The sequence below is a fragment of the Pleurotus ostreatus genome (assembly GCF_014466165.1).
Source record: "Pleurotus ostreatus strain PC9 chromosome Unknown scaffold_8, whole genome shotgun sequence".
NCBI lineage: Eukaryota > Fungi > Basidiomycota > Agaricomycetes > Agaricales > Pleurotaceae > Pleurotus > Pleurotus ostreatus.
This window is the reverse complement of record NW_023503163.1, coordinates 39,400-54,620: the sequence shown is the minus strand read 5'-3', so window position 1 is coordinate 54,620 and position 15,221 is coordinate 39,400. Positions and strand designations below refer to the sequence as shown.

The following is a 15,221-nucleotide window of genomic DNA, read 5'->3' as shown; positions in this document are numbered from 1 at the left end:
AAGACACATAAGTTCGAAGAACGGGGTCTATGTGCAGAGATTTCGTAGCCGTTCGAGGATCTTTGGCTAACGAGTCAACGACCGAACGAAGTGCACCAGATGAGAGTAGCAGATCCTGATTCCCTGCAATTTGCAAGCGAAGCGCTTTTCTTGACATAAAATGAAAGTTTTGCATGATGGCCGAGAGTGTGTACGCAACCTGCTGGACAGGGTCGGGGGGAATTACAGTTTCGAAGTAGACATCTCATCAAAGGAACTCGTGAGCCAATGTCAGGTAGAGTACGGATGGAATTTACCAGTGTTGATTACTGGTCGACCGTTACGGTCGACCGTGTTCCTGTTTCGTTGTTGCGACCAATGAAGCTCTTTCTCGCGATCTAGTTGATGCAAGTAGTCCTCGAGTGAGGAAATGAGTGCGTTGACTTCTTGGGATTCTGCGAGGAGAGATGCCTTCGAGAGTAGATGGGCAACGCGGAGTTCGGAGTGGAGGAAGGCTGTATTAGATCGCTTATGTGTTTGCAGAGCATGTATACCCGTATTGGGCTGCCGTGGATCCATATGGAGAGCATATTCACCTAACGTAGTCGCCCGGGGATCGTTGATGAAGACTAAAGGATTGTTAAGTGAAGAAGACGGCAGAGCCGCCATTGCTGCGACTTCTTGCTGCGCTAGGAGTAGCCAACCACCAACTTCTTCCGGAGCAGATGCAACCGGGATGGCGACATCTTCAGACTCGATGTGGAGACGTTTGTCGTCCCGGCCGTGATTATCTCGGGTAGAGCGAGACACTGATTTACCTCCCATGAAACTGTGAGTCTGAGGATCCCATTTTGCGCAGTGACTACGGCAATGGCAAGTGACGTATTTCATCTTTTGAGGTTGAGAGAAAGATAAATTGCTTGCGCTTGGTCTTGGCTATAGAGTACACCGTAAGGACTGTCGATTGGGGGTTCGAAATCTGTACTCTTCCGATGTGAGAAGAGGATGAAAGGCGGCGATCAGAGTATTATATGAGCGATATGAGAGAGGATTCGATTGAGACACCTTTGTGCTGTGATCCAAGAGTGTCGTCCAGCCTGCTTCGAATGTCGTGAAACCTGCGTACAGCCGCGCTCCTAATTCTTCCGTCTTGATGACTCAGGATGAAGTGGTACTCTCTCAAGTCTGTACATCGAGACACTAATGAGCACCACACATTTCTTCCGTCTCGATAACGAGACCAACTCGAGGTCTTGACATGTGGCAGCGGCACTTCAAACTTCTGCATTGCCAAAAGTGGTAGTTCAAATAGACGTGATTGGTGCATTGCCAAACGTGGTAGTTCAAATAGACACGTGTCTATGTGAACTACCACTTTTGGCAATGCAGAAGTTTGAACTACGGTTAGTCTCACACACGAGACGACTATGATATTTTCGGTGAATTCTCATCAACCTACTACCAGGGATAACTAGACACTAATTTAGACATAGGAAGAATACGAAGTCCACAATATCAATCGAATCTCTATGAAAACGGGGCTTGCATACGTAGAAGTTCTCTTGCGTACTGGAGAATATTATACATGTAAATTCATAGTCTGTAAGTATCCTGGGTTTTCGCTGTTACCCAACCAGGCTTACCAGCACTAGTACGTCTACTGAGGAAATGATCGCTCACAATGGCCTTAGCTGGGTGCGGCACCAAGTGCAACGAGTCCAATTGATCGCTGTTGAAATCATGGGTTATGTCATGCCAGGTACCCTCTTCCTTCAACATCCATACAGTTTCCGCAACGGTGGATGGCCCCAGCGGGCCTGTTGTTATGATGAACAGATCTCCAGCCAGCTTGTTCCAGTTTGAAGGGAGTATGGGGCGGGAAATGACAACCGGGACGTAGGATTGCCGGTCACAGTGAATATAACGCGCCTTCACGCGGTAGCCCTCTTTTATCGGTTTCTCATTATTTTTCATTGTGAGGGAGGCGACGGTAATCGGCTGATCATTGTTATTATAAAGGACGAGCGTGTTTGAGACATTATTGATCTCAAACGATGACGATTTCGACGACCGTTGATTCTGTGTGGGGGGTGTAGAGAGTGTTTCGCCTCGAGGCTGTGGTGGGGGAGCACTGATATGGCGACGCGGGGTGCTGATGGACTCATATGGGGTAGTTTGTATTGGCATCGCTGGCGGGGGGGCGCTTGTATGACGAGGCGCCTGCCAAGTAGCATTCGGCGCTGAGGGAGGGGGACTGTAGTAACGAGTGGCCGAGTGCGGTGGGGCGGATACATCAACGCTATAGTACCCCTGACTCTGGGACGGTGGGCCAACATGTATGCTGTCACCTGGGTAGTATTGCCATCCATGAGGCGGCTCATTTTGAGGGATCGCGCTCGGGGCTTCGGGCGCTGCATAGGTATAAGTCGCAGGCACGGGAGGCGGATGAGGCGGCTCATTTTGAGGGATCGCGCTCAGGGCTTCGGGCGCTGCATAGGTATAAGCCGCAGGCACGGGAGGCGGGGGTACTTGTGAGATATTTGGTCTCTGCATTTGTGATGTAGGCCCCTGAAATGGGGGATAATGTGGGAGGGACGATGGGATGGGTGCTTGTGCAATCGGAATGTGAGAACGCGCGTCATGTGGTATCGCACTAACGCCATTATAGTCGGTCGAGACGTGAGGTGGGGGGGGAGCTGAAGCAGCTGGTGGGACGGTGGCTTGTACCGTCGGGACTTTCGATGAAATCGCGGGCTGGGGTGTGGTATTAGTTGCGACATGTGAAGGAGCTCGAGGATCCTGTGACCCATGAAGGGGGGGATCATGTTGAGCAGAGCTCTCAGCTGAGGGTTGTAGGGGGATCGGGACGGGCATGGGTGGCTGCATGGGCTGGTTTTCCGTCTTTTGCGGGACTTGAGAATCCGTCAGTTCAGTGGTTTGGAGGGAAATATGCGACGACGGTGGCTCGTTTTTTACACGGACATCTTTTGCAGAATTGGTGGTATCGGACGGTGTCCCAAAGACATCATCATCAGGGGGTGCCTGGGAGAACCTGACACTCTTCCTGTAGAGACACGTAAGATAATGCTGATGTACTTAGAGAGTACTTAGTACTTTGCGACGAAGAGAAGCTCACGAAGGTGCTTTGCGGGTTCCTGGAGTGTTTGAGTGTTGCCGTCGGTCACCAACAACGAGAGGGCATTAAGAGCCTTGTTTTCGAACATGTCCGCATCCGTAACGTCGCACAGTTGTCGGGTGCAGTTCTCGACCATCTCGCGGTTATTCTCAGAATATAAACTGAGGAAATTGATGATCTTTTTCACCCTAGGACTGAGTCTGCGCATTTACCTCTCAACAGTCATGGACGCCAGAAGGTTCAATCGCAACTTACTGTACTCGTGGTGTTTCAGGGTAAGCCCCTGGAACGGATGGAGTCTTTGGGACATCTTTAACAGTTAAGCTCGTAAAATGTTGAGCCAAAATCTAAGACATATGGTTTAGTCAGCCGGGCAAGTATCAGATCTCTGAAGGACACGTACATCAATATCCACATCATAGGCATCACGGTCTGAGAGCGGATGTGCGGCCCAAGGAACATCGTAGGGTAACTGTGCAGGCATTAATGAGATGAGGCGGGTTCGCTTGAGTGGTGCTATCGATTGCGAATAGATTATATTCTACATGCATGAATTGGAATGTCACGGCGTCTATGGGGCATGTAACGTAACTATCACCTCGAGGGACTGTTCGTCCCGTAGATTACAGGACCTTCCAGTAGGAGTAAATATAAATAGTAATGTCGAGAGGAAACTGTGGGTATGTTACGTGCGAGATCCGATTTCGAGATCAGAAAGATCTATATCTACTCATCTTTAATCTCGGGAGAACTAGGGGAAGAAGAACTAAGGGGAAGTGGAGGCAGGCTGGTCGGATGGTTTGGGTGCGGTTGAGAAGTAGCCTGCAAAGGTTGCGAAATGACCCGCAAACCAATCACCGATGGCAGCGTGGTTATAGAGAAGAGCCATGATAACGAGAGTGGCCGTGATTCCTAAGATGACGCCAAAGACCAACTCCCCAATCCCAGCGCGACCGCTACCAGTCTTCTCAGTCTGCATATCACGGAGAATCGTGACCGTGGCAACAGGGGGGGGCGTACCGATTGTACTGACGGCTGGGTCCGTAGCGTGATCGGATGGAACATGCGGTGGAAGGTGTTGGTCAGGGGACGGGGCCAAGGGGAGCTCTGTGTAATTGGGGTCGTCCCGTGCAGCAAGGCCAGTGCCGATGTCACTGTCAGACGGGGGTGATGCATATAGCGATTCTGTTTCAGAGGGTCCTCTAATGGGTGAGGATAACGGCGATGATGCAGAAGTATTCAGGGGTACTGGTGAAAGGTTCGATTTGGGGAGCGACTCCGAGGGCGACTCTGAGGGCAAATCCAAGCTTAAGTGCGTATTCAGGGGTACTGGTGAAAGGTTCGATTTGGGGAGCGACTCCGAGGGCGACTCTGAGGGCAAATCCAAGGGAGATTCCGATGCCAAAGAAGACTCCGACGCCAACGAAGATTCTGACGCCAAGGGAGACTCCGACAAGAGTGACTCTGACGCAGGCTCTGATGGCGACTCTGGTAACGGAGCCAGCGGGTTGGGCACTGGAGGGAATTGGAGCGCGGGAGGAGGACTGAGTGAAGCAAAAACCGCGGATGATAAGTTGCTGACTACCGACGAGATCGCTGAGGCGCTTCCCTCGCTGGAATGAAAATACATAGTACCCATGGCCGCAAGCAAAACAAGAGCGGCATATTTCCAGATTGATCTGGACCTGGTGTTCGGCAGGACTGTCTCCGTGAAATGTAACACGTCGCAAAACGGAGAGAATGTATTGCCATCGCTGGTCACGACGTGGGTGTGGCGCCCGCCCATGCGTGCGACATCCTGAGTTCAAGTCATATTTTGCATGTACAGTGAAAAGATATAGCTTACCAGTCGAGCAAGCATATACGTGGCTCTCGCTGTCGCCTTCATTTCAAAGGTTTCGCCGGAAGTCCCGTTCGCAAATAGAAGACCCCCAGTCGAGCTACCGCAGACAAATGTATCGCGATCGACATACGTAATATCAACTGCGGCAGAGAACTTCCGTGCAGCGAATACAGTAGAGATATGGCCGAGATTGGGTAGGGTATATGTTTCCGCGCCCTTCGTAGCATGCAGAATAGTGATCTTCGTATGTTGGGGAGAAATTGCTCCTGCAAGGCTGTTGAAAATGTTACTAGTAGGACCGCACGGATTGGTTGTAAACTCACATCATATCATTGCAGGAGGTAAACAACTTCCAGCGTATTTCATACGAGTGAAGATCGTAGGCACTAAGGATTCCGACATGAGTTCCATTTCGTCGTCAATGATCACGAAGAACCCACATGGCCGCCGGCAGAACCCCAGGCTCGGAGACCATAAATATTACAACGACGCAAGTCACGTCAAGGATAAGCCGAATTGGGCGAGACTCAGGGGGCATTGGAATGGTTGAGTGCGCCCGAGTTCCCTGGCCTGGTGATATATCAGTATATACATCTATTTGTAAGGAGGGAGGTTCATCGCTTACGGACAACCGCTAACGAGGTCCCAAACAACAGAAAAATATCAGTTCCAGACGGCGGGAGGGCGACGTCGTGAATTGCCCCTCCGAAAGTCAGAAATGAAGATGGGTCCTGTTCAAGTTGACATTATTCCAAGTACTTCAATCTCTTACTGAAGGGAACGAACCTCGTGGCCGGTGTCGTGGACATCGATTCGTAGCTTATAACCAATGAGATCCCCGTTCGCAAACCCAACATATAGTTCGTTCGGTTGTTGTGGATTCCAAGCCAGGGCTCTGATGGCGACTGATTGGCGACCGCGCCTTACCATTTTCTTGCGGAATATCTCCAGGTTTTTATTCATCCAGTGGATCTGTAGAACGAACGAATTAAAAACGTTGCTCACGTCCGGGTGCGACACTCACTGTCAAGACTCCCTTCGTGTCGCCTACTGCCAGCATTTCGTGTGGGTGGGGGGATATCTTGAGTGAGCTCACGCAGGCGGCGGCGGAGCGGGTTTGCACTCGTTTCAGGGTGAGCGCACCAGAGAAAGCATAGATGGATTCGTCGACAGGCATAGCAATTGGGATTCGAGATTGCAGAGTAAACAAGGTACTATGAACGTTAACGGAATCAAAGCTAGCAATGAGGTTATATACGCAGAACGCGTACAATAGCTTCCAGCCTCGTTTTCTCGAGGATATGGGTTAGACGTACGTATAAACGACTCACTTTCTTGAATTTTCGATATCGAGATATCCATATATCCATTAAGATACACGAACCTCGGGCTCTTTTCGAAAGTAAAAACAGGGCTTCTCGACAACGAGAATTGCATATTGGGCGCATGCTCACGTCGTATTGGGCATGGTATACAGCAGGCCTTGAGGCCTGCTGTATACCATGTCAAAGACCTGGCGCACTTAATATGATCAAGTTGCCGGACACAGGGATGCGTGGTGCCGTCCACGGTGCATTGGTGCGTCCGACTGATGGTGGCTGGAAAGGTTTCACAGCACGTGGAAACTGTCGAATTCCCAACGAGGTTAAGTATTAGGTATGTAGAATATTAATAATGTCTCGCTGTCGAGATAATGCCCATGGGCACGCTGTCGTGCTGAAATAAATGGGTTATGTGCTGTGGGTTATGTGCTGTGCAGGGAACTTCGCCCTCTCATTGACCATCCGCTTCTGGCACCATCGACTTTGGAAAAGTCCAATTCATGGACATTAATAGTCAGAGGAGTCGTGCGTTTAGTGTGAAATTGGCGCAATTGCATGCTCAATTCACATAGATTCGGCAACTCCGCCAGAAATCGCCAGTGGGCCTCCGACCACAAGCTACATACACTCTCGTCAGAGTCGAAGCCAAAGTGCTACCTCAAGTCGAAACCGAAGCCGTAGTCAGGGTGCAGGTCGAAGCGCCGCTACCGGACGCTTTGTTCCATACTCGCGCTCTGAAGGCCGAGATCCCAAAAGTGGGTACAAAGCCAGTGAAGCCCTTGAGCCACTCTTGACTCTTCTATTTTTAAGGTGTCACAAATCCTGGGGACAGACCAATAGCTCCGTTACCAAACACGCATCTTCTACGAGCCCTAGCTGAGCGTCAACGCTCAAAGTCAAGGACAAGAACACCTATATCAATCCCCCCCCGGCTTCTAAGAGATCGTCAGCCTCCCAGAAACGACCCAAGATCAAATCCTCCAGCGGGTGACTTCGAAGTACCAAATACTTTGCAGAGCCAAGCCGACAACACCCAACAAGGTCTTGAGGGAGCTGCTAGCACCTTGGAAACCCCTCCGTTACCATCGACAAGTCAGCCTCCAGATTCCGGTTTCCCAGGTAGTGATCACGAAACTCAACCTACGAGCTCTTCGGATCCAGCCGTCAGTGACACCAGAGGTCAGAATAGTGATAGTCCGAGAATAGTGAACCCCCCTCGTAGTTTCGCTCTGTCGGCTATGCGAACAACTATCGAGGAAGACGCTTCTCAAACTGATGATACTCTACCTCGAGGAGACTCCAATCAACGTGGGCAGAGTATGTATGACCTCATGTCGTCCCCACGTTAGATCGCAGCTGACAGGGTCTTTCCAGATACAGCCGCTTCTAGCCACATTTTAGGACATTTGCTCACGACTCCGATCACCATTGCGCAAGTTCTGACGTCGTTCTATCGAGGGCGGCCAATGCAACGGGCAGTTACTCTTGCTCCAGATGCACTCGATGGTCAGGTTGTATCTGAGCATATAGAGGGACGATGGTATCATGACCTCGATAATGTGGCAACGTACATTGGTGAAGACTCCGGGGGTCGCGGTCGTGAATCACCTACTCCTGGACATGTTCACGATATCGTTCTTTCTCAACCCCTCTATGAGAGGGAACTATCCCCTTTGTCTCTCATGGATTGCGATACTGCTCCTCTCGGCAACGATGATCACGTACCTTTTGAGACGACCGGAATTCATGATATCGTAGCGAGGAACCCCATCTACTCACCGCGCGAGTCTCAGCCTAGTACTCCTCGTCCACCCCCCCTACCCGAAGGGCTCAGTCCATTGCAATGGTATCTTCCGAACGACCCACTTTATCGGGAGGCACCCCCTCGAAATGAAAATCACCAAGTGCTACGCATGGACCCAATAGGTCGTCTGTGCGATCAGGTCTCAGGATTAGCGCAAGTGATACAAACGGATCGTCAGCAGCTTGGGGATCAGATCCAAGGCTTGGTGGACGCTGTGCAGTCAGACCGTCGACGGTTTCAAGACCAGATCGAAGCACTTGAACAAAGCCCTCTTCGAGGTGATGGTTCGCGGCGCAAAGGTAAACCCAAGAGAACCAGCAACCCGAAGCGGAGGCCAGGGGACGGGGTCCTTCTAGCAGTAAGTTAATTCGGTTACGACTATCTATTTTCGATACTATCTTCGTTCTAGGCCCAGGTTCGGTCTTACTTCACTTATCTCGTTGGTGGATCACATCGTTTGCTGGAGGTCTCTGTCAGCATAGAAGAAGCCGACAACTACGCGATTCTGTGGAACACAGATAACGGCTTGTCTGCGCCGGACTGTTGCGATAAAGATAATTTTAGGTATGATGTTCTAGGTTCTCCCAAGTCTCCGTGGAATAAGTCCGCAGCGCGAGTGTTTGTCAAAGCCTTTGAAGAATGGGCAGGGGTGGAGCTTGACCAAGAAACCACGATGGAAGCCGTTGCCACTTGGATCAAGTCTTTGCGACAGGCACGCCGCCAGTCACTTCTATCCCGTACCCAACAGGAGAAAGAAAAAGGCAGGGCAAGGCGCCAAGGAAGGAAGCGTTCGGTTGAGTGTTTCTTTGACCTCCACCGCGTCTTTGAGTCCTTATTTTCTTGTATTAATAGCTTTTTCAAATGCGACTTAGTGCTGCTCAGCAACACCCACTACTTCGCCAACACGTACCTTTACTTGAACGATTGGGGGTGGACGGCATGTCTAGTGATGAATCAGATGTCGATGAACCCGGTGATGGCGGATCGCGGGCTAAGCGTCCTATATACCAGGTTATCACCCCCGCGTGGAGAGCGACAGAGGTCGGAGATTGGCTGGAAGGGTTTGACAGTGTTTATTCCCTCTTACGTCGCTCGAAGCAGGACCTACGAGGACAGTATCTGCGACTGCGAGGCAGGATCCCGGTGGTAGTGGATGACAAGGCCAAGCCAGTCCCATCGCTACCCAGGAATGCCTACCATAGCTCCTGGATCAGTCTACAGAGACAACCTGAATTTTGCCTCAAGCCAGTCGATCAAGATTATCCATTCTGGCATGAAAATGGTTTGATTAGGTATGTCTGGTGTTTTTCCACCGAAATCTCAACTGATAATTGACGATTTACTGTACTATCCTAGTTCCCTCCAAATTGGCTGAATCGTCGGTATTTGGCTGTAAATCCCTCAAGTTCTATGACCGGTCTGGTACCGCCTTCTACCGTACTTCAGCTACACATTTTTGTTGCACCGTACTTATTTATCCCTCACCTTGTACTTCATATGTACTCTCTGAACCATATCAATATTATAGCGCCTCTTTGACGACCCTGTGGCCTAACGGAACCTGATCATCGCTGTAGATCTCGGTTGTTACTACCGCCGGATAAATGGACCCACAACCCCCTTTTGGAATTTTAATTCGCGGACCCACAACTCAACAACTCTAATCTAAATGATATGACGTGTCCGATCAAGATTACAAGGCGCAATCTCATGTAGTGAATCTATGACGAACCCTAAGTTATAATTAAAGTTCGAATATAAAACCAGCCCCGCGCTCCAGACCGCTAAGTACCAAAAAAAGGGCATCTCTTCCGCAAAACAGCACCAGGACAATCTGGGTACTTTTGTTGACATGTCACGCAGGTCCTCTCCTTACGCTTGCCTAAGACACTAGTGCGAAATATGGCGGTGAAAGTTGGCGCGACGGTAAACATTGGCTGCGAGAGCCCGGGTAGTGCGACTGTTGCAGGAATAGGCATCGCAGGTGGGACGTTTTCATTTGCAACGTCGGCTGGACAAGTCCGGCACTGCTGGTCAGCTGGAGTGTCCGCTGTTGGCTGAATATCCTCGAGTGTGGTATCAGAATGGACTTCTCCAAAGCAGAGAGACTCCATGGGGGGAACACCGTGCTCATTATCAGCATCATGTTGCGCGGACATGCTCTGACAAGGCTTGGGAACAGTGCCGGTTGCCATCGCCGCGTGGGTTGTAACGCCAATCCTTGGGACAGACGGAAGCCTAGATAATGCTCTTATCGTAGTCCTAACCCCCAAGAAGAGAGCTCCGCACCTGGGAAGTATGGGGGCCTGTGCCTCACAGTATATTGTCTCGTAAAATGTTAGTGCCATCCAGCTGTGTATGAGCAGGTTGTAGAGCTCTAACGTGTCGGTGGCTTGGCTACAAGATCGAAACATCCTATCGACTTCGAAACAACGTTCGAGGCTCTGGGGTGACAAGAAGTCCATCGCAACTTTGACGCAAGGCGTGATGTTTGAAACCTGTAAGAATATATTAGGGCAGTCGTGACTCGTTGAGGCGGACACCGTACCTGGTGTGCGCATCCAGCTGGAATATAAACCACGTCTCTAAAAGACTGGTGAAATGTGAACGGAACAATCTTGTAGTTGACTCTGAGAACTTCAAGGTGATCCGGTGTTAGGTAGACATGGTAGGCGTTAACTGAATCTCCTGCTCGACATTTTTTCAGCTTTTTGAACCGGGACTTGATGAAGGAACCGAGTAGTTTAGTATCCTCCGCTGTGAATATTTCCCACCGAGCTTCACCATCGATGTTTGCCATGATGTTTACGGCATCCGAAATATCCATGTGCAGACGTGTACTGCCGTGCTGACGGCGATCTTGCCGACTTGCCATCGCTGCGTAAATTTTTGGTCCTGTGGCTCGTTAATTATGTGAGTCTGGAAACTAATTGACTTGGCTCACCGAGGTCAGGCATGCAAGAATAGTTGATGGGGAAATAGTTTGCAATATTTAAGGGGCCACTGTCGCTGCAATACTCGCACACCGGGACGGCTGAATTGAAATCGCGTCCCAGATCTGATGACTTCAATTTCAATGTAGTGTCAGGGGGATAGTCCTAAAGAATTTTCAGGCCATGGCTGGGAGGCGCGGGGGAATTCCTACCTTGAGTTTGAGTATACGCCCTTGACGACGTGGAAGCTTTACTCGAAGGAATTCATCAACCAGACATTCCTCCTTGTAACCCCGATCCTCACAATCGACTACGGTGCATTTGTCGCTACCAAAGAGGGTGGCAAGAGATATTGGTGACCAGTCACATTGTAGATCTCCTCCAAGTTTGACGACTAGCGGGACACCCATCGACCAAAATGAATTGAACTCGCCTAGTGAGCACTGGCCGTGGAGAGTCGGGACTACACGTTTAATTGGGTCGATTGTGTTCTCGAGGATAGAGTCTAACCCAGGATCTTTCCCATCATGCGACCGAGGAAGAACAACAGGTAGCAAGGAGAAGTCGAGGAGCTGACGTTCAAAATCCCGGAGCTCCTCTGGTTCCATGGCAGATGCCAGGACATTATCGGCGGCACAGCACCCCCCCGTCATTCTAGGGCATTGTAGACAAGAGAATGAACCACAGGTCTTGCAAATCCAGGACACAAGATCTAAAGGCCAGTCGCAAATATCTAGGGATTTCAATTAGTGTCAATAATCGTGCGCAGTACTCTTATGTCTACCGCATATATCCTTATAATGGGCTGATCTTGACATCGGAATAACTGGCCCTTGGTAGCTATTGAGGGCTTGAGAGCTTCGCTTCACCTCAGGAAGGAGTACTCTCGCAATGGAGGCCTTATCGAGGATGAGCGTGGAGTATACTAGTAGCAAGGGAATATGAATCTCACTTTCAAATAATTGACATCTTGCCTCGATATCCGAGGGGTAAAGGACTTTGCGTAGAGGAAGTCCGGGGTAGTCGAATCAGCTTTCTTCCAATGGGTATATCTACCCCCAAGCAAATCAGCACCGACACGCGCAGCGGACAGTGCTATTCGTCTGAAATTTTTGAAGCGGCAAAGGTCTTGATCGCCCTTGTGACATTCAAGGCAACTTGACAGAGGGTGCGCATACTTCTCTACGAAAGTGATGCAATCTACATCTTGCAGAGTATAGACATTTTCCTCGATATTGAGGTAATCTTCCCTGTCGGAGTCGAGTTCCATAACGAGGGCTACGGTGTAGTAAGGACAGGCTACTATATTAGGGAGTCCAACAACACCGAAGTGACCGAGTCTCGCTTAAGGTTGGAGCACTATATTAGGAAGTGCAACATAACGTGCAACAGTAACACACAGGTACCTCACTATTAATATTGTGCTACCACCTGCTACGTCGTCGCAAACCCTCTCTTTCACAGATCCTAGCACGTTTTTGGGCCCTCACATACTTCTGAATGTCAGTGAATGCACTACCACGAGCGTCACGGAAGCGGAGTCTCATGGGTTGCCCGTCGCATCTAGGGGAAGAATACGCCTCGTGTGAGGCCTATCTCAGCCATATCTCTACTTGTTGGGGCGCAAATGAAAGAGGGTTACGAGGTAGCCAAGTCTCGACCAAAAGAGGAGGTCATTGAACGACGTAAGGGGATTGCAGAAGAGTTTGGGGCCGACTTCGAATGTTAGTGAGTATATAGGCATCTCCTCATGAGAAGCAGTACCTAATCTACTCCTTTTCCTCATTTGTATTTCAGTTCGTTTGGGCGAACCCACACAGACTTATAGCTGCATTCTATCGTTTTTGCCCTTGTTCACACTCATTTCTTGTTCCTACTCAATCTCCGCGCGTTATTATCGATCTTTCGCCTGTCACGTTCGACTCCACCTCTGAACATCACCGAAGTAGTAGAGCTTTGCCCGACTTTGAATATAGCATCCAACCGGATCCATATACATTTACGCACCATTTATATTTCCTCGAATAATTGCTTGCGCTCGCGATTGTACCACGTGGGTAGTCATCATAATAGTAAAATACCACAGACCCCTCCCTTTGTGTGGAGTTCCCTTTGTCTACAAGGCTCCTCTCGTCCAAGCTCTGCTCTCGTTCAAGCTCTTTCATACCACCATCTCGCACAATCCTTGCTACTTCCCTATTCAATGGCTGCCTCTACCGTTGGCGAAGCAGTCATGATCGCTGTGGCTATGGCGGCTACGCAGTACCTCCCTTCGACATCTCGAACAGTACGTGCACATGTTGACTCTGCCTGATTCCCCTTCTTACAATGATGATTTTGTAGCCTCCTACAGCAACAAGAAATACCAACCAGCCGTCTGGTGACATTTCTGAGGGACGAGACACCTCAGTGCCTCCCATTGCCACTCACGCCACCGACTTATCCTCGCATTTCGAGGTCTCCGAGACAGAGTTATCAACTGGATGCCCAACCAACCAGCCGTCTGGTGACATTTCTGAGGGGCGAGACGCCTCAGTGCCTCCCATTGCCACTCACGCCACCGACTTATCTTCGCATTTTGAGGTCTTTGAGGCGGAATTATCAACCGACTGCCAGACCAACCTGCCGTCTGGTGACGTTTCTGGGGGACGAGACGCCTCAGTGCCTCCCATTGCCACTCACGCCACCGACTTATCCTCGCATTTCGAGGGCTCCGATCCTTCTGTTCCCACTTCGCCATGGACTAGTCCTATATATGAAAAATCCTGCCTCACCTCGAATTCCGAAATAGTCGTTACAAACTGCCCACCACCACTCGCTCAATCGAGTTATCACTTAGATCCTGCATCGTCTTCGCCACAGACCGATCTTGCATTGGATTATGGGGCCGTTGGAAGTTGCCCAGAGCTTCACGGGACCCCGACAGAATCTACCATAGATCCCGAACGCGACATTCTTGTATCAGCTTTATCGCAGCTTTCCCTTCACCCTACCTTCCAGCCGCGGCCGCGGGCATCGTGTATAGATCACGCAGACCCGTATTGTGCTACCGGTTCGAGCGTTGGAGTCGCGCCCCAATGTCGGTTGGCTGCTCAGGTCAGAGAATTTCGCATTCCGTCGTCTTTTACTTCATGGAGTATTGTCCATCTACACTAGGCTATTGGGATCGAACTAGAGAGTCTGAGTAAAAAGGTCCGGGTGGGGAAAACCCTCCTCGCAAACGTAGTGGGTATTCTCAGAATATACTACTCTGCGGCTGTTACTGACTAACGTGCAGAAGTCCACATTCCACACTTATCGGAAAAAAGTCCAACGGCAGAAACGGGCTATGAGGCACGCTGTAAGTTCCTCCGAGAATCATTTGCCTCCTAGTTCTAACTCGGACGCAGGTATCTACGCTTCAATTACGTGGAGTGCGCTTAGCAGCGCAGAACTATGAACTCAAGATCGAGGCTCGTTTTGTTCTCGATGCTCTGCCTGGCTGCCACTTATACTTGATGTCTTATTCATCAGAATCAATGTAGACATAACTTGGAATCGATGAATCGCGAACTCAAGAGAGGACTAGAAGACACTCAGCAACAGGTCCGTCATATAGCTGTTACATTTCTCAAAACTGATCAACTAACCCTCAATACCCCGAAGCTCGGGAATATGATCAAATCACAAAAGGCTGTAATCGAGGCCCATCTCAGTACCCTCAAGTCCTCGCACAACGAGGAGCTCGCAAGAGCGAAAGATGACGCCGAGAAAAAGGTTTGTCAATGCCTCACAGTGGACATTCTGCCTGACCTTTTTATGCTCAAGCTCGTCAGCCTGCGATGCCAGATAGAAACATTGAAGCATGCGGCATTGGACCAGGTTTGCTTCTCACTTCATTCGTTGGGCTTTTTTAACATTTAATGTCTTTAAAGTCCATAGCTTTAGAGACGTGCAACCAGGAGCTTGTCCGGACCAAGGATGACGCCAAGCAAGAGGTTGGTCGTTGCCTCATGACAGAAACTGTCCTGACCTCCTTCAAGCTCATTAGCCTGTGGTGCCAGATAGAGACACTGAAACATGGGGCATTGGACAAGGTTTGTTTCTCGCCTCATCCGCTTGGTGTCGTTAGCATTTACTGTCATTCAAGTCTGCAGCTTTAGAGATATGCAATCGGGAGCTCATCCGGACCAAGGATGACGCCGAGTAAGAGGTTGGTCATTGC

The 15,221-nt window shown here is 50.0% G+C and overlaps 5 protein-coding genes across 5 annotated transcripts; 2 read left to right on the top strand and 3 right to left on the bottom strand.

Moving 5' to 3' along the window:
• Positions 1-1,572: 1,572 nt before the first annotated feature.
• Positions 1,573-3,599, bottom strand: PC9H_010346 (uncharacterized protein; the record flags this gene model as incomplete). The annotated part of the gene is made up of 4 exons (XM_036779840.1): positions 1,573-3,043; positions 3,094-3,315; positions 3,371-3,462; positions 3,519-3,599. 4 exons carry the CDS (start codon positions 3,597-3,599, stop codon positions 1,573-1,575), a joined length of 1,866 nt encoding a protein of 621 aa, XP_036627223.1.
• A 282-nt stretch (positions 3,600-3,881) lies between these two features.
• On the bottom strand, positions 3,882-6,135 carry PC9H_010345 (uncharacterized protein; the record flags this gene model as incomplete). Its single annotated transcript, XM_036779839.1, has 7 exons — positions 3,882-4,913; positions 4,962-5,232; positions 5,282-5,344; positions 5,399-5,528; positions 5,584-5,689; positions 5,745-5,930; positions 5,983-6,135. 7 exons carry the CDS (start codon positions 6,133-6,135, stop codon positions 3,882-3,884), a joined length of 1,941 nt encoding a protein of 646 aa, XP_036627222.1.
• Positions 6,136-6,485: 350 nt separating this feature from the next.
• On the top strand, positions 6,486-9,459 carry PC9H_010344 (uncharacterized protein; the record flags this gene model as incomplete). Its single annotated transcript, XM_036779838.1, has 9 exons — positions 6,486-6,536; positions 6,574-6,614; positions 6,718-6,805; positions 6,853-7,039; positions 7,091-7,597; positions 7,655-8,442; positions 8,494-8,912; positions 8,957-9,376; positions 9,441-9,459. The coding sequence occupies 9 exons, from the start codon at positions 6,486-6,488 to the stop codon at positions 9,457-9,459; spliced, it is 2,520 nt and encodes an 839-aa protein (XP_036627221.1).
• Positions 9,460-9,868: 409 nt separating this feature from the next.
• On the bottom strand, positions 9,869-12,287 carry PC9H_010343 (uncharacterized protein; the record flags this gene model as incomplete). Its single annotated transcript, XM_036779837.1, has 7 exons — positions 9,869-10,322; positions 10,374-10,582; positions 10,633-10,961; positions 11,029-11,182; positions 11,230-11,750; positions 11,802-11,916; positions 11,970-12,287. 7 exons carry the CDS (start codon positions 12,285-12,287, stop codon positions 9,869-9,871), a joined length of 2,100 nt encoding a protein of 699 aa, XP_036627220.1.
• A 933-nt stretch (positions 12,288-13,220) lies between these two features.
• PC9H_010342 (uncharacterized protein) lies at positions 13,221-15,196 on the top strand (the record flags this gene model as incomplete). The annotated part of the gene is made up of 9 exons (XM_036779836.1): positions 13,221-13,304; positions 13,361-14,113; positions 14,174-14,242; positions 14,295-14,357; positions 14,531-14,602; positions 14,663-14,878; positions 14,932-14,994; positions 15,048-15,093; positions 15,147-15,196. The coding sequence occupies 9 exons, from the start codon at positions 13,221-13,223 to the stop codon at positions 15,194-15,196; spliced, it is 1,416 nt and encodes a 471-aa protein (XP_036627219.1).
• Between the last annotated feature and the right edge of the window lie 25 nt (positions 15,197-15,221).